At 42.8% G+C, this 18921-nt stretch overlaps 1 protein-coding gene across 5 annotated transcripts in view; it reads right to left on the reverse strand.

Moving 5' to 3' along the window:
• Nucleotides 1-18921, reverse strand: part of SPIDR (scaffold protein involved in DNA repair) — a 258391-nt gene that overhangs the window by 130711 nt on the left and 108759 nt on the right. For all 5 annotated transcript variants that reach the window (XM_061123279.1, XM_061123278.1, XM_061123277.1 and 2 more), the window contains one exon: nucleotides 8419-8632. In XM_061123279.1, coding sequence (XP_060979262.1) covers nucleotides 8419-8632 — 214 coding nt within the window. The remainder of the gene's footprint in view (nucleotides 1-8418; nucleotides 8633-18921) is intronic.

The following is an 18921-nucleotide window of genomic DNA, read 5'->3' on the forward strand; positions in this document are numbered from 1 at the left end:
GCCTCCCCCACAATAGTTTGATTATAAACTGTTCTCTTCCTCCTCTTTCTTTTTCTTCTTTGGAAGCTGTTATCCTTCATTCTTGCTGGAAGCCACCTGACCACTGCCAGGAAGAGGAATGCAGAACATTCCCAGGAGCAGCTGTGACGTCAGCCCCGCATTCCAACGCTCTGTGGTCAGGGCTGTCGGGAAAGCCAGCCTCCAGCAAACCCTCCAGTGAGATAACAGCGGAGGCCTGCACTAAATCTCATTAAGAACGCCTTCATGTGATGCTCTAAACATGAACAGTTAAGATGGCAGGGGACTGAGCAAACTTATAAAGTAACACTAATCTTCAAAATAACACTAATCTTCAAAATACATGTAACACTAATCTTCAAAAATTTTATATGTTTCTTGGGAGAAAAAAATACAAAAAATGATTTAACAACAATAATCAACAGACTGACCTTAGGCTGAGGCATTACTATGCTGATCAGGTAAGATGGACAACAAAATAGGCTGGGTTTCAACCTGCAGAACTTCCTCAATTAAGCAACCCCATAACCTGTCTCCAAAACCCTCTTACAGGAGGAAGAGATGGAAATCACATTCAAGGACTTCTAAAGCAAGCAGTGGATGCATTTAGAAAGTAGCAGATGTATTTTCTCTGGAAAGAATTATTGCATAGAGATAGAACCTGCAGGTGTAAATATTACAAAGAAAATACAAACATGCACATACTCTTTTTACACACAATTTTCATTTGTAACTTCCTGGGTTTCTATCAAGTGTGTTTGTTAACTCACTTGCAAATATATTCTTACATATATGCTGTAATTAGGGGCAACCAATATCTAACACAACTGTGAACTGTAGTTTCTGGATAGAGGCATGTGTGCCACACTGTATGTGTGAACATACCCACCTACCACTAGATGTGTGTTGAAAAGAGAGAGCCCAAGATAAGAAGTCAAGGGATTCAGGTTCTAGTCCTAGTTCTGCCTCCAGAAAAGTAATTACCTTTTCTGAACCTGTTTCCTCATCTGTAAGAATCTAGTTCTATTTATACCACAAGGTTATCTGAAGAGGAAATAAGAAAACAGACATGAAAGTACTCCAAGAAGTTCCTTGATTAGCTTCTGTCTGTTAGGTGTTGTAATATATCACTACAAAATGCATTTAAGGGATGAAACTGGGAATTTATCACAGTTGTCTGTAACCAGAACTATCCTATAAAAGCCCTAAATCAAAGTAACTCAAACTTTCTGCCTTCTGCATAGCCCAGTACAGAAATCAGACTATCTGGATGCTAGCATTGTGACAGTAAAATACAGAGAAAGAAATACGAAGACTGAGAGACATCTGTCATGTGTCATGGTCACCCACCTCTTAACTTGACCCCTCAGGGAGCCACAGAGAAGGTCAGTATGGCAGAGGATGCCCCTGAAATAGGCTCCCAGGTTTCAATGAGGTAAGGAAAAGTGGAGCCACATGCCCAGAAGCAGTCAGGCAGAGCATGCATAAGAACCCAGAGGACCTCAGTTATTAATATGCCCTGAGGTACAGGAATATTTGGTGGAGGATGGCTACTGAGAGATTTGTGGAAAAGCTGAGAATCTAAAGAAACTCCCATTTAACCTCTAGGGTAACTGACAGAGGCCCTGCCTGATCAAGCACCATAAGGTCCAAGAGTATCCTCTGGGTCCCAGCCTGAGTCAGAAGCAGTCCCAGAGCCCCTGATTCAGAGAGCAGCTGGTCCTTCAGGAAAGAACCCTTCACTGATATCCCAATCCTGTCAGTTAACTCTTCCTTCTACTCTTTCCCAAAGCGTTACTTTTGGGGACCACTGTGCACTGGAGAAAGAGAAAACTAGACCTTTCAGGACTTACAGGTCCCTGTCCCTGATGTAATGTTGATCCACGAGGACTCAATACCCCTGTGCTCTACCTGTCAAGTTGAAGGTTTCATGAGTGACAAACAAAAATGAAGTCTGTCTTATGATTATCTGCCCAGATCCTGAGTTTGTGGGTGGAACATATACTCAGAAACAGGAAGAACTTCCACATTTGCAGCTTGATTCATATAATGAGAATGCTGTGATGAGAAGAGTTGAAAAGAAATCCAAAGTTTCTCTCCCCTGCAAACATCAATGAAAGAGATACTGCGTCTTCTGAGAGATCACATCAGAGACTGAGAGACGCATGCTGCTGACTCTCCTCTCCCCTCCTGTTTGGCATCAGGCCTCCACAGAAGACAGACATCTTTGAGGATGACGGCAGTTACCAAAGATTTTACCAGGAGCAGCCCCTGCTGCAGCTGCAGATCGAGCTGTGAGTTCTGCTAGAGAGAATCAGCAAAGTGCCTGCCCTGGATGGCAGCTACTGATCTCAGAGCTGACTGTGTATGTGCAGCTGTGTTTCTCTGTCCCAAACAGCAGAGAAAACAGAAAGCTACTTGCTTTCACCTGACTGACGACAGGCTACTTCCACCTGGCTGACATTACATGATGTAAAATCTGGTTCTCGCCATAGCTCAGCCTGCAGGAACCTCATCATCTCACTGCTTCACAGGACAAGATGGCATCATATGGATAGAATTCATTAACAGGAAATAAAAGGTAGCCTAGGACACCCTGGCAATACAAGCCTGTACCACTGGACAGAAGATAAATACTAGAAGAATTCAGGGTAAATTTTGTGCAGCAAAGGTGCTATGATGTAGAGGCATGTTAATGCATTTCCTCCAAAGAGAAAGAATGTTGCACTCTTCATCTGCTACCACCAAAAAAGGGGCACAAATGTCAGTATCTCTCATTCCACCTTCCTGTGTTCTTCTCTATCTCCTGAGTGACCTAAAAGTTTCAGCATTTAGCGAGGTGAGAGAACTTACTCTATGTAGGCCAGGCTACAACAAGGATCTCTGTCCTGGTCTCAGTGACCAATGGAAATGCCTACAGCTGACTGAGATACTTGGAGCCAAACAGAAGAGCAGAAGGACCAAAGGTCTAGGGGGCTAAGCCATGCTTTCTTTAGTCAGTAAATAACTGTTTTCCTTTTGACAGGAAATCCTGGCTTGCTGCTGGCTCCCAGCGGTAACAGGACACTTGACTATATTAGATAACCATGCAACCTTGACAAGGGACATGAGATGGCCATGGACTTATCATGAACTGGGCTCTATCTGATTCAACCAGTGGTAGGGATGGATACGTCCAGGAATACCATGTCTGCAAGTGAAAGCAGTGTATGTAGCATACTAAGGGTATGACACCTGAAACTAAGTTCCACAAACAGGAAGCATGTACTCTTGCTTTACCTACTCCTGCCACACCGGCCATCCTTCCCTCAGCCCACACTTACAGCCTCATAGGAAAGTCTGTATGACAAGTAACCTGAAGAGAAAAAGTCAGGTCTGGTTTTCAGATGGGCTGACGTGACAGGGGGCAGTGGTTGGAAATAAGTGTTAGCCGACTCATTGGAAAAGACCCTGATGCTGGGAAAGACTGAGGGCAGGAGGAGAAGGAGACAACAAACGAGGAGGTGGTTAGATGGCATCATCGACGCAACGGACATGAATTTGAGCAAACTCTGGAAGATAGCAAAGGACAAGGAAACCTAGTGTGCTGCAGTTCACCGGGTCACAAAGAGTCACACACAACTTAGCAACTGAACAACAAGAAGAATCATGAAACAGCCATCTAATAAGTACAAATCTATTCCTTGAAAGCTGGTCTGATTTCTACATGAAAGGTAGGAAAAGAGTAAAAATCAAAACAAAGTGAGACAACAAAATATACTATCCTGGATGAGTACATTCTATTCAGAGTATGTTTCTGGGATACTTGCCAGGGTATGAGGAGAACAGCAAACTGCACCTATATGCCTTTGCTGGACCACCAGTCTACCTTTCTCAAAAGCTTTCCCTAACGTAGGGGCCTCAGGTAAAGACAACATCAACTCAGCTGCCTCTATACACAGGGCAGCATCACAGGAGAATAATACCATGGGTTGCCAGCAATATTCCAATACAGTCTCCCACTTTCCGTGGCAACTTCTTCAGGACCTGAAGAGAATCTATGAATCATCTGCTTCTACAACATGAAGCTGCTTCCCCACAGATCCAAAGTAACTTAAATAACTAAGCGTCCGTGACACTGTTTGTAAAAATGGTGATAGACACAATGCAAGCAGATCTGAGAGCCAAGAATTTTGAATGTTATGACCCAGTCAGAGACTGACCCAACTGCCTGCATCAAACAGCTACACTTAAACTGTACTAATTCTATTCTTTCACCTATAGTATGGAAATGACAAATTCTACAGACATCCTACAAAAGAGAGCAGGTAACAAGTTAATTCTGTATTGGACTGGAGTCATAGTTCTTAAATCAATTATTTCTAAAATCCTTAGAATTCTAGATGCAGGTAAAATCAAACAGGCATTTCTATTTTCTGTTACCAGAAGAAAGAAAAGGGTCTGAGGCCAACTTTGGAAAGGAAACAGAGTCAGAACTGTTTTTACATTACCGTCTTCTCTGAAGGAGAAAAGTATGCAAAATGATAAGCTGATCTGTTCACAGACATCACAGAAGGTAAGAGCTGACCTTCAGCCCAATGAGAAAGTGACTCAGAATCACTGAGAGGGTGATGCCGTGACTGGAATTAGAGAAATCCCTTACATATTGGCATTTCCACTATTCTAGTCTTTGGATTACTCTTTCAAGATTACATTCCTAAAACAACTAAGGATGGCATTTTTATTGAGCAAAATTACTGAGAAAGCTATTACTTAATATATATTCATTTTCAACGTTATTTTTAAACTTCCTCAAAATATCTATGAATGTTCCACACAGTTTAAAAAAAAAAAGCCTGATACTATTAAAAAAAAAAATACTCTATAATATGCTTAAGATTTGTGGTCAAACATATATCCACTTCACAATCATCAATCAGACTAGTCTGATTTTTTTCTCCTGGTCATTTTCTCCAGCCATTAAAGGATGGTGATGGAGTCCCTACAGTGTCGCCATGCTGGGCTGAGCGAGAGTATGGCTCCCATGAAAACAGCTGGAGACCCAAGGATCCTGCTTGTGTGGAAGTACTGTTCCTGTCTGCTTGGCGCTGATTGATCAGGAGAGCACTGCTGTTGAGTGTACACTACCTGTCCTGTAAGCTTGTGGAGAGAGAAGGAAAACTTCTCAAGCATTTTCATGTTAGCTAGGCTAGGAAGATCTAATAACTGAGTGCTTTCACAGCTACAAATACTAGTACACATATTCCCACTACCATTTCAATTCCTCAAAAATGAGCTGGTTATCTAATCTCAAGATCTTCTGAAAAAACATGGATCCATGGACAGAGGAGTCTGGAGTCTGGCGGGCAACAGTCCATGGGGTCACAAAGAGTTGGACATGTCTGAGCAACTAACACCTTCACTTCACTATGGTCATATGGTCTTGCAAAGCCAATTTCCACTTCTACCACCAATCACATGAGCCCTGCCCTCAAGAAGCTCACCATGTAGGGGACAGATAAAAGTCTGGCGGAAGGGATTTTCTATTAGGTGTGTTGTAATAGAGGCATGTGGAAGGCACAATGTGGCATGTAAGACAGAGCAACCAAGCGTGTCTTGAGTTGGGAAGAAGAGGCAAGGAAAGCATAAAGAGAAGGGGTAGGAGAGGTACAAGTTTTGTCATGTGGACCTGGGGCCATGAAAAGCCCTCCAGTAAGAAAGAACCATGCCTACAAAGGCGGGGGTGGCGGGGTGGTGTGTGTGTGTGTGTGTGTGTGTGTGGACTCTCAGTGACCACAATAAGCCACAGTCATTTTGAGAACAAGACCATGCAAAAGTCACCCATTTTCTATTCTGACTTTTGTCTTTGTCTCACAGATTATCATTATGTTAAAAATAATGAAAGAAAAAACAACTTAGAAAAATTAGGAAAAACTTCATCATTCTAGCCAGGACGTGTGCAGATAAGGCATGTTATGCTTCTGTGATCTTAACTCCCAGAAGGCAGAAAGCATGATTGTTTCCAACACCTTTCAACTAAGAATAAATCTATACAGAATTATGAGATATTTCCTGGGTTCATGGATGTGATTTAATCTGACAGGTCACGATGTGTCTGTTTATCTGACAGAACTTGTGTGCTACGTTCCAAGAGGGAGACACACCAGGAGAGCAGGGCAGCGACACTGGCCGCGTTTTCTCCATCCAGGAGCTCACGGGCTGTGCTCTGTGCTCACTAACAGCCCACCTCTGGAAGACCATGGCCAGAAAGCAGACACATTTTTAAACAATTTTTGCTTTTCCAATCTTTATTTTTATGATAAAGAGTACATGTGGGCCAACTGGGAGGCTGCATTAGACATGAAGCATTCCATTCATTCATTAATGTATAATATTTAACCATAAGCTTAGTGTTGGAACCATAATGTTTCTAACAGGCCTTCACAGCACTTGTGCCCCTGCCAGGAGCTGCCTGTGTTGCTGGATCAAAATGACTGATGTGTAGCTTCTCTGAAAGAAATCAACCTTGCTCAAGACAGAAAAAGGGCAGTATCCTCTGACTTCAGTAAGTCTTCCTCTTTCAGAACAAATCCACAGGACACTTTATCCCTAGGATTTCACTTAGCTTACCCTAAACGTGTCACCTCAGTAAGCAGTGTTGAACTCAATGCTCTGTTACCTAAAATATTCACCAAGGTTACTTCCTAATTCTTCACAGAATTTTCAAAATCACTGTGTGAAGTTGAAGCCTCTGAACCACACAGTTATAATTATGTTTTATGTCATAGAGAAAAACATGTAGAAACAGTCCGGTTCAAAATGGAGTATTTATTATCATTTATCTTCAGTCACTGGAAAAGACCCTGATGCTGGGAGGGATTGGGGGCAGGAGGAGAAGGGGACGACAGAGGATGAGATGGCTGGATGGCATTACCGACTCGATGAACTTGAGTTTGAGTAAACTCCGGGAGTTGGTGATGGAGAGGGAGGCCTGGCATGCTGTGATTCATGGGGTCGCAAAGAGTCGGACGTGACTAAGCGACTGAATTGAACTGAACTGATCTTCAGTCATCTTGTAGAAAAGCACAGCAGATTATCCCTGCCATGCGAATCAGCAATTATGTATTTACCTTGCAATTACTTAATGAAATATAAACTTGTAACCTGTGTATGATTCTATATGTGTATTATATTGGTCAATCTTAAAATGTATTAGAAATTTAAATAAAGTAATGCAAGTTACCTGTGATATCCTCAGCCTGTTGTGGAAGAATTTAATTAGAGACTAATGATCAGTCACTACAGACACAATGAAAAGATCCCTTCTCTGGGGAAGAAGTTAAACTTAGAGATCTTTACAATGACAATGACAATGTTAGTCACTCAGTCGTGTCTGACTCTTTGTGACCCCATGGACTGGAGCCCACGAGGTTCTTCTGTCCATGGAATTCTCCAGGCAAGAATACTGGAGTGGGCTGCCATTCCCTTCTCAAGGGGGTCTTCCCTACCCAGGGATCAAACCTGGGTCTCCAGCAATGCAGGCAGATTCTTTACCATCTGAGCCAGCTGAATTCAAATCTAAGAATTTACTGATGAATGAAATTTTTAAAATGCCAGTAGGGGTGCTTCCCTGGTGGTCAAGTGGTTAGGAATCCGCCCTGAAATGCAGGGGATACCAGTTCAATCCCTGGTTCAGGAAGATCCCACAGGCTTCTGAGTAACTGAACTTGTGCACCACAGGTGCTGAAGCCTATGTCCTCCGGAACCATGCACAAGAGAAACCACCGTGATAAGTCCGTGAACCACAAGCAGAGAGTAGCCCTCGCTCTCTGCAACTGGAGAATGCTCACACAAAGCAGTGAAGATTCAGCACGGTCAAAAATAAATAGATAAATAATTAAAAAAAAAAAAATACTGCCGATAAAATCAATATCCCTGAGGGACTTCGCTGGTGGTCGGTCCAGTTGTCAAAACTCCATGCTCCCAGTGCAGGGTACGTGTGTTTGATCCCTGGTCGGGGACCAGATACCACATGATCAAACCCCTATTTCATCTTACCCCATGATTTTCACCACTCCAACAAAATTAGCAAATAAGTATTAAATTAGTGTGTATTATCCTATTGTCACATAATCATAAAATTACATTTCTAAGAAAAATAAAAACAGAAACAGCCAGATTTTATAAAAACATAGCCCTTAAGCAGAAATCTTGATGTGGACCTCTACCCCCACTAAATTATCAAAAATTTGTTGCCAGAAGTACAAACAAGCCATGAGAGGCAGTTCAGAGCTTCTGTTACATAAAACCTATGTCGAATCCTGGCTCCCTTCCCCTGGCATCACCATATAATAAAGTGATAAAAATGTTCCTGATAACAAAGTCTTTTGAGACATACTCACAGTTGGTGACTGCACTCACCATGGAGGATAGATGTGGACAACATCCTGTGGGCGCCCCCTAAGGCAGTGGGCAGTCTCCTTGGTGAAGAGAACCTTCAGGCTGGGCCCCGTGGCCCCACCCTGACAAGGGCTGTCAGCCGGGAGCTCTGACAACTGCGTACACGTGGCAACGTGGACAGTGCACTCCTCATGCACCTCTAGAATCTTCACAGTTAATACACCAGATTTTGTACCTGGAAGGAGACAAACAAAGGCAAACCCATCATTTCATAAAGCATGTTTTTACTCTAAAACTTGAACCCTTTCAAAAACAACAACAAAGGGAACATGACCAAGGTCCCCCTTTCTCATGCGCCTCTCCACTTCATTAGCTGCTTTGATTGCCTACTTTGAAACGATGCAATATGACTGACCAGCTGCAAATACTGTAACAATCATACAGATTAAAAGTTGTGGATTTCTGTGGAATAATGGGAGTTAGGGCTCTAGACTGAAGTGGATGGAATTTGATCTGGATTCGATCACCGGCTCTCTTATTAAGTTGGCCCAGTTACACAGCATTTCAACACCTCATTTTTCTCATACGTAACATGGAGATCATGCCACCTGCTTTGATTAATATTTTTAAGATTTAAGTAAGATAAATAAAGTTGATGGTGTGCATAGCCTGTAACCATATAGCAGAAATCCCAGATATGCACCCAAGGACTCTGTCACATGCTCCCGGAGAACGAGACAAAGCTGCACAACTCACTGTTGTTTGTAAGAGCAGGAAACCAACCCAGCATCAATCGGTGCCCAGTGGGTAAGCTGTGGGGGTGGACAGAGGAGACTCCACAGCAGCTACGTGAGCGGACCTGGTCTGTATGTACCAGCTCGGAGAGATCTCAGTAAATAAAAGGGGTAAACGAGCTGTGAGCAGCCTAACACCCTAATGCTATTTCTCTCAAACACAAAGACCAATAAAACATCATTACAGACACAAATGTCAGACAGTTACATAAATATGGACTAGTACAACACAGAGAAAACGTGATAACCGCTGAATCGTGTGAGAAAGGAGTGTGCCTCAGGAAGGGAAGCCAGGCGACTTCAAACTTATCTGCTGTACTGTTATAAAAAGATGTGAAGCAGAGAGACAAAAGATTAATGCGCTGTTAATCCTAGTTAGTGATTACTTATTACTTTTATTACACTCTTTTTAATTAAAAAGTAAATGCATTAAATGAGATAAAACCTAAGTGTCTGGTACGTGTCTTGTTAATAACAGATACTAATACAATTTTCGTTACCACTTTAGCTAACCAGTTAACTAAAGGTTTTAACGGGGCCAAGGCTGTGGGTATACAGTTTAATTTCGTTTCCATTTCTAAAAAGAAATCTCTAAAAAATTTCTAAAAAAAAGAAAAACCCTTTCACTTTTCTCCGTCATTTTCCCCTCTTCCTCAAATTGTTCCACACTCTTCTCTCTCTGAGTGCCAACAGCAAGCGTTCACGTATGAAGTAAGGTCACAGCACCTCCCCGGAGCACAACCTGGAACAAGGATTTCTGAGGTATGCGGCTACCCTGAGGAGGGGGCGGTCCGAGAACAAGCACAATGCTAGGCTGCACTGGTCCCTGTGGGGAGTAAAAACACCCCGGAAAGAACAGCACTGCCTAGGAAGGGAAGACGGACTCGGCTCTGCCACTACAGGCGTCTCTAAACAAAAGGCAGTCCCACCCTCAGCAAGCGAACAGGAAGAGAAGTCAGTGTATGTGGGGTCACTGTGGTGCACACATTTTTTGCCTGCGCTGGGCAGCAGAGCAGTGGGCGCAGTCAAGTTCACTGGCAGCACAGAGAAAAGCCCTAGGGTTAGGGCTAGCCACAGGCACATTTCTGGATATATTTCAGGAATTATTAAAACGTGTACCCGCACTCAGGGCTCACCCCCAACACTATCCTCTGCCACTGGCAGCAGCTGCTGCCCAGGACTCTGAGACCTGTGCTCTCCAGTACCCACTGCCCCACTGGAGTTCAAGGGCCAGCGCCTGCCCAGGCAGCACCGTTCTCCCTCTGGTTACCAGCCACTGTTACGTGCAGCTGATCACAGAGTGACTTAGGTTTTCAATGGTCTGCCTCCAACTCTACAGTCCCTGACAGATTTTACAGAAGGCCAGACACTACAGAGACATGTAAACAGTATTACAGAAGAAATACCTATATATTTGAGTCACACTGCTACTGACTGTAGTTTCTTTGAAGATTTTTATGAGAACTCCTGACAATACCTAATAAATATGAACCCCGATCTGACCATTACCACCGGACGCTTCCCGACTAACAGGTTTGGGAGTGCCCTCTTGGCTTCAAGCGGGGCCTGGGGGGCGGGGGGGCTGTGAAGCTCCTCCCACAGGCCTGCGGGGAAGCCGAGGTCAGCCTTCTCTGCAGAAAGGAAGCAGGGTAACCTCCCAGACAGAGCCTGGACAATCCAAGACCAGTTTTGCATTCGATGCAAGTTTCAATCCGAGCACAGGAGATACTGGTTTTACAAATGACCAATTTTGCAACTAGATGGAGGGGAACACAAAAAGGCTATTCTGTGACAGTGGGACAACAGTTTTTCATAAACGCTGCTGCGACTCAGTCGACGCTTCTATCTATGTTGTCAAGGAAGTGTTTCCTGAATCCCAGCCACAGGCAGAGTTCCTCCCCTCAGAAACTCTCAATTGCCTTATCTACACTTATCTTTCTCATGAGAACCCTCCTTTTAAAATGGAGACGGTTTTGGCTATTGTCTAGAACACGGCGAACATTGAGAGAGACACAGAAAGCCTACAGTGCAGGGCCTGGTTTGTTACCCGCGCAATAAAGGCGGCCACTGTCATCACAGCACTGTCACAACAGTAACTTTCTAAGGCATTTCTAAATCTATTGATGTTCTCCTACCTGATCCACAATAACTCTATGAAATAGGTAAGGAATATACTAATCTCCCATCTTGACCAATAAGAAAACTGAACAAGTCAGCTGCTTACATGACTTCTTCAGGGCAGAGAGGATCACTGGCAGGACTCAGGGGTTAGGGTTAGGTCAGAAAACTGAGTGTTCTCACAAGTCCTAGAAGCAGTGTCTTGAGGGTAAATGCCAGTTAAAGACAGGAAACTGACGATGCTTTTACCCCTATTTTATTATACTAAAACATTGAACTTGTTTAACAAAAAAAAAAAAAAAAATTCTTTTAAGTACACCTGGTTGAGAAATGGACTCCAGTGAGGCTTCTCACCGGCAGGACACAGTCAGGATTTCAACACTGGTAAGGAAGAGTGTAATCTGACAGAAACCAAACTCTGAGGAAGACGTGCTCGAAGACCAGATGGAGGGCACAGACATCAACACAGCACCAAAGTGGTGAAGACATGTGAACAGACAACTCACAGAAGAAATACACCACCAGAGCTGAGCAGATGAAACACTGTGTTACAAAGGAAAATAGTTACCTTAAAGGTAAACACCTGTTGAATGAATGCATCAGTAAGTGATTTATTTTTATCACCTAACTGCTCTAAAAAAAGTCTTTGATTTTAAATAAACAAGAGGTCTAAAAACAATCGAGCAAATAATGTAAGAACACAATGTATTTTTGATACTTGAATTGATTTATCTGAAATATACAGATGACTAGAGTCCATTTATAATACATGTTAATTACAATCTTTCTCAGTGGGTTACATTGATGAATTAATATATATATTGTGAGGACAACTTTCATGAATACCTACATAAAAATACTATGCAAAAAACTAACAAATATAAAAGAAAGTACCAAGTGAGGCAAATTGCTATGCAGGGAGAAATATTGAAATCATCCTCCTATTGAGACAGAAACATCTGTAATTTTTTATTATGAAATACCTTTCATAATGGTTGCATTAACTTTAACTTGTTCCATTTACTTATCCAAATGTTGACCACAGAGTAATCTGGGATTTTCCCTATATTATCACTCTTTGTCTTCACAGATATTCCAACAGGCTAACCTATAGAGTCTGGCTTTAAAATACATGTCCTACTATTCTCTGAAATTGGTACTTTTTCTCTTCTTCAGGCCAAATCATCGGCAGGTGCCCATCATGACTTTTTCCTGCAGTCCTCACACCTCATGTACACACATAAACACACATGCACACATGAAAACACACATGTGCACACACAGGCTGGGGTGGGAGGGCAAGACAGCAGAGCAAATTGGGGGCTTTAAAGTTCACTTGCTTCCTGTGCAGACAGAGGAGCAGGCGTGTGTGTGATGGGCAAGGGACAGGGGACAATAGTGACATCAAGATATCAGTGTTAGGTTTAGGAAGACTGAGACGCCTCTTAGTTACTACGGCAGCCTGGCCCTAACTGACCTCCTCAGTCTGGTACCTGACTGCTCGGCCCTATCCCAAGGCCGTCCAGAGCTGTCTCTCTCCGCATAAATTTGATGACAGCCATTCCTGTTCTTGAACCCTTCAGGGGCCAACCACTGAGTAACCCAAACAACGGCCCACTCTTTAGAAACGCTTTTGTAACCAGTTACTTCTCCCTGCTCTACCCTCAAGGCCCACAGCTCTCAAGAAGCTTTAATTACTATACTCACAATTTAAGAAAGCACTTTATCACCATCTCCCAGGTGAATGCTATGACCACAGTTGTTTCCCATTCAGTAGTTTATCTCTGTTATGTCATCACTGTAGCTCTTACTTACCAAGATTTTAACACATAAAATGAATAATTTTATCTATTAAGTCATTAACTTTGCAAGGGATGCAAAGTAAACTGTAATAAACACTACAGTCCAAAATCAAATCCAAGTGGTATTTGATCTATTCACTCTATTGTACCATTGCTTATTTTCATTAATATATACTGAAAGTTGAATTGTATTTATTTGTACACAACTGTACTATCTTTTCTTTTGAGAGGTTACAACTATGCCTGATTCTACCAATGATCCCAAACACCCCCAATAGTATAGACCTGTGAGTGTTCAGTTACTGAGTCTTCAACTTCATTATTGTTGTTGAGGTTCAGTCGCTAAGCCATGTCTGACTCTTTGCAATCCTATGGGCTGCAACAGGCCAGGCTCCTCTGTCTTTCACTATCTCCCAGAGTTTGTTCAATTTCATGTCCACTGAGTCAGTGATGCCATCCAAGCATCTCATCCTCTGCTGCCCCCTTCTCCTTTTGCCTTCAATCTTTCCCAGCATCAGGGTCTTTTCCAATGAGTTGGCTCTTGCCATTAGGTGGCCAAAAGATCAGAGCTTCAGCTTTAGCATCATTCTTTCCAATGAATATTCAGGGTTGATTTCCTTTAGGATTGACTGGTTTGATCTCCTGGCAGTTCAAGGGACTCTCAAGATCCATCTTCAGCACAATTGGAAAGCATTAAATCTTACGGTCCAACTCACATCCGTACATGACTACTGGAAAAATGATTGCTCTGACTAGATGGACCTTTGTCAGCAAAGTAATGCTTTTTAATATGCTGTCTAGATTGGTCATAGTTTTTCTTCCAAGGAGCAAGTGTCTTTTAATTCCGTGACTACACTCACTGTCCTCAGCGATTTTGGAGCCCAAGAAAATAAAATCTGTCACTGCTTCCACTTTTTCCTCTTCTATTTGCCATGAAGTGTTGGAACCGGATGCCAGGATCCTAAGCTTTCTTAACATTGAGTTTCAAGCCAGCTCTTTCCCTCTCCTCTTTTACCCTTATCAAGAGGCTCTTTAGTTCCTCTTTACCTTCTACCATTAGAGTGGTGTCATCTGCATACCTGAGGCTGTTGATATGTCTCCAGGCAATCTTGATTCCAACTTGTGATTCATCCAGCTCCACATTTTTTATGATGTACTCTGCATATAAGTTAAGAGACGTCACTCTGCAGAGTGACAATATACAACCTTGTCATACTCTTTTCCCAATTTTGAACCAGTCCCTTGTTCCATGTCCAGTTCTAACTGTTGCTTCTTTACCTGTATACAGGTTTCTCAGGAGACAGGTAAGGTGGTCTGGTACTCCCAAGTGCATTATTTTATTATTACTAGTGCTTGGCACATCAAAATTTTAGTTTCTAAGTAAATGTTGTAAGCTGCCATCAGATTCATTTCACAGAAAATTTCACAGTAAAATTCATAAAGCTCTAACCAGGAGGTCTAGATTACAATACCTAAAAACTAAATTCTGAGGAAATTTACATCTTTATCCTGTAAAAGCACAATTATTCTTTGTAAAACTTACGCTCCCCCATAAAATTTTAAGTCATCTGGCAATGATGAACAGACACATTTCTTAACCACAACTGCTTACTGAACTGTAAACAATTATGCTTTCACTTCTCGATTCTATTTTTTTTTTTTTTGTTTTGGCCTTTTCACCCAGTTTAAAATATTCTCTTCCAAAAGCCACAATAATTCTAAGCATGAAACAGAAATCTGAAACCCAAGTCTTAAAAAGAAAAAAAAAAAAACAAAACAGAGAAGACAACATGGCCTGAGAGACTGTAATGCTCATCATAGTCCCCAGCAATGAGAACAATGGAGACAGCATGTCAGCTCCCTGGGATCACAGAGACACAGTGTGGCCACCAGCTGTGTCAGAGGACCTGTTCTCTAGGATAGCCTGCACTGTTCTGGAGAGGGTAAATGGGCAATGGAAGGTCTCATCTTTTAAGAAATTCAAGTAAGGAAAAAGTTCCAGGAAAGCAACAGACCCCTCAGCAAAGTTCGTACAAAACCAGAGAAGAAGGAGTACTCTGGAGTGCACACCTGTGTCCCCGTAAATCCACATGTGGAAGCCCTAACCCCACGCTGTGGCTATATTTGGAGACAGACCTCCAAGACAGTAATTAAGGTTGAAAGAGGTCATGGGGGGAGGGGCTGATGTGAGGGTCCTTGGGAGAACAGAGCCACAGTTTCCTGTATCTCTCTGCCGAGCAGAGAGGAAAGGCCATGTGAGCACATGCCCAGATAGCTGCCGTCTCCAAGCCACAAAGACAGCTCTCACTAGAAACTGACCATGGTGGCACCTCAATCCCGAACTTCCAGCCTCTAAAACAGTGAGAAAATAAATGTCTGCTGTTTAAGTCCTGCAATCTGCGGCATTTTGTACGGCAGCCAAAGCCGAGTAAGACAGATTTCGGTACCATGAAGTGGGCTGATGTCATAAGTATCTGAAAATGTGGATGCAGCTTTGTAACTGGATCAGAGACTGGATAAGATACATACTAGGAATATAGATGTTAAAGGTGATTCTGGTGAGGTATCAAGCAGACATGAGGAACAAGTCAAGGATAGTGGAAGACAGGTAACTGCTATGGACCAAATGTTTCTGTCCCCACAAAATCTTTACATTGAGGTCCCTAATTTGATGGTACTTGGAGGAGCAGCTTTGGGAGCTGATTATGCCAAGAAGACAGAGCCCTCAAGAATGGGGTCAGCACCTTTGTAAGAAGAGACACAGCGAGGCTCTGCCTCCTCGCCTGTGAGCACACAGCAGAAGGCAGAAAGAAGCAAAACTTGAAGATCTGTAAAATTCTCAGCCTGTCCACATTGCAAAACAATGAAAAAGCATACTGGGAAGAAGATACCAAAGATGTAGCTAAACGATCACTCAGTAAAGAGATTTTGTGAGCACAGACACTACCAGTCTGAATCAGAGGAGACAAAGATCACAGGAAACGAAGGAAGACTGCAAGGCTTCTTCGCAGGGCAGAAAAGCTAGCCTACAAATATGTGTCACCCTTCAAAAAAGGGAATGATGACCCTAAAGGCCACCCAGAGATCCTACGGGCTGCCACTCTCACCACAAGGCTGGGGCAGGGCTGGTATTCCCTTCTTTGCTTCCAAGGGCAGGGCTGTGTCTTGGGTTTGTGAGGAGAAGATGCCCTTCTCTGCCCCAGGGGTGGCGTCTTTGCAGAGACCCTTCGGTGAGAGGCCCAACCGAGCCGTGGGGGTGACACCATCCTCCAGTGGGCCTGGATGGCAGAACACTGAACCAAACAGGAACTTCCTTGACCTTTAAAATTAATAGAATGACCCTTGGTAGTTTCTGGGCTTGCTTGGGACTTATCATTGCATTCTTCCTTCCTGTTTCTTCCTGTGGAAAGGCAAAGTCTGTCCTATACCTGACTGCACTGTATCCAGAAGCACATTACTGTCTGGTTTCACAGGCTCGCAGCTTTTGAGGAATTCTGTCTCAGGCTGGAATCGGACCTTGAGCTTCACCTACACCTGATTCAGACATCTAGACAAAACTCTAGACTATAGAGCCGATGCTGGAAAGACTTAAGGGTTTCGGGGCTGCTGGGATAGAATGAATGCATACTGAATGTGAGAAGGACATGAACTGTTGAAGGCTGGGGCAGAATATTTGAGACTGAATGCTTCGGGCCCTCAAAATTCATATGCTGAAGCCCCCTCGCCTCCCACTGTGAATATAGTTAGAGACGGGGCCTCTAAAGCAGGGTCTAAACTTAAATGAGGTCATAAGGATTGGGGTACTGATTTTAAAGGATTAGTGTACTTTGTTGTTGTTCAATTTCTAAGTCATGTCTGACTCTTTGCAACCCCATGGAGAGCAGCACACCAGCTTCCCTGTCCTTCACTATCTTCCAGAGCTTGCTCGTCATGCCCTTTGAGTCGGTGATGCCACCCAACCATCTCACCCTCTGTCATCCCCTTCTCCTTTTGCCTTCAACTGTTCCCTGCATCAGGGCCTTTTCCAATAAGTCAGCTCTTCGCATCAGATGGCCAAAGCGCCCTTATGATAAGAAGAGAAACTAAAGAACCAGATCCCTCTCTCTCTCTCTCTCTCTCTCTCTCTCTCTCTGCATAAGCACACAGCCAGATGGCAGCTGCCTAAAAGCCAGGAGGAGAGCCTCACTAGAACTAGATCTTGCTAGCACCCTGATTTCAGAATTTCAGCCTCCAGAGCTGTGAGCAATAACGTCTGCTGTCCAAGCCGCCCAGTCTGTGGTACTGTTACAGCTGCCCAAGCTGACACAGGATCTAGTACAGGTTAGATTTCCAAAGGTGAGCTGTGTATGGGACCACCTGATGTGCAAACTGACCCTTCCACTCTACGTACACACAAAGCAAGATCTTCTTTATTGAAAACTTCCTTGTTTAAAAACTTTCCTTCATAGTACTGTAGGTAATATTTTTGGCCCAGAAAACAGTATTAAAATGGTATTCAAAAATCACATTGCCCACCTCCCAGAGTAATGGAAATAAAAACAAATAAACAAATGGGACCTAATGAAACTTAAAAGCTTTTGCACAGCAAAGGAAACTATAAACAAGATGAAAAGACAACTCTCAGAAAGGGAGAAAATAATTGTAAATGAAAAAACTGACAAAAGATTAATCTCCAAAATATACAAGCAGCTCATACAGGTCAATATCAGAAAAACAAACAGCCCAATCAAAAAATGGGCAGAAGACCTAACTAGACATTTCTCCAAAAAACATACAAATGGCCAATAAATTCATGAAAAGATGCTCAAAAGATATCAATATTACTCATTATTAGAGAAATGAAAATCAAAACTGCAAAGAGGTATCACCTCACAGCAGTCAGAATGGCCATCATCAAAAAATCCACAAACAATAAATGCTGGAGAGGGTGTGGAGAAGACGGAACCCTCCTTCACTGTTGGTGGAAATGTAAATTTATACAGACACTATGGATAGCAGTATGGAGATTCCTTTAAAAAAAAAAACAACACTAGGAATAAAACTACCATATGACCCAGCAATTCCACTACTGGACATATATCCTGAGAAAACCACAGTTCCAAAAGACATATGCACCCCAGTGTTTATTGCAGCACTAGTTACAATAGCCAGGACACGGAAGCAACCTAGATGTCCCCTGACAGCTGAATGGATAAAGAAGATATGGTACATATATACCATGGAATATTACTCAGCCATAAAAAAGTATGAATTTGAGTAAGTTGTAGTGAGGGGGATGAAGCTAGAGCCTGTGATACAGAGTGAAGTCAGAAAGAGAAAAATAAATATTGCTTATATGTATATATGTATTAGCATATGTATGGAATCTAGAAAAACAGTACTGATGAACCTATTTGCAGGGAAGGAATGGAGACGCAGATGTAGAGAACAGACTTGTGGACACAGTGGGGAAAGGAGAGCGTGGGATGAATTGAGCGAGTAGCACTGACATATACACACTACCACGTGAAAAGCAGACAGCTGGTGAGAAGCTGCTGTCTAACACAGGGAGGTCAGCCTGGCGCTCTGCAACGACCTAGAGGGGTGAGACGAGGGAAGGGGAGGGAGGCTCAAGAAGGAAGGGATATGTGTATAATTACGACTGATTTGCATTATTGAACAGCAGAAACCATCCCAACATTGCTAAGCAACTTCCTCAAAATAAAAAAATTTTTAAAATCACACTGAAAACAACTTTTAAAAGGTCATAGGGCTGTTAAATATCTCTTTTATATATATTTAACATCAGCTATAAAGCAAAACAAATGTCT

The sequence above is a fragment of the Dama dama genome, chromosome 21 (assembly GCF_033118175.1).
Source record: "Dama dama isolate Ldn47 chromosome 21, ASM3311817v1, whole genome shotgun sequence".
NCBI lineage: Eukaryota > Metazoa > Chordata > Mammalia > Artiodactyla > Cervidae > Dama > Dama dama.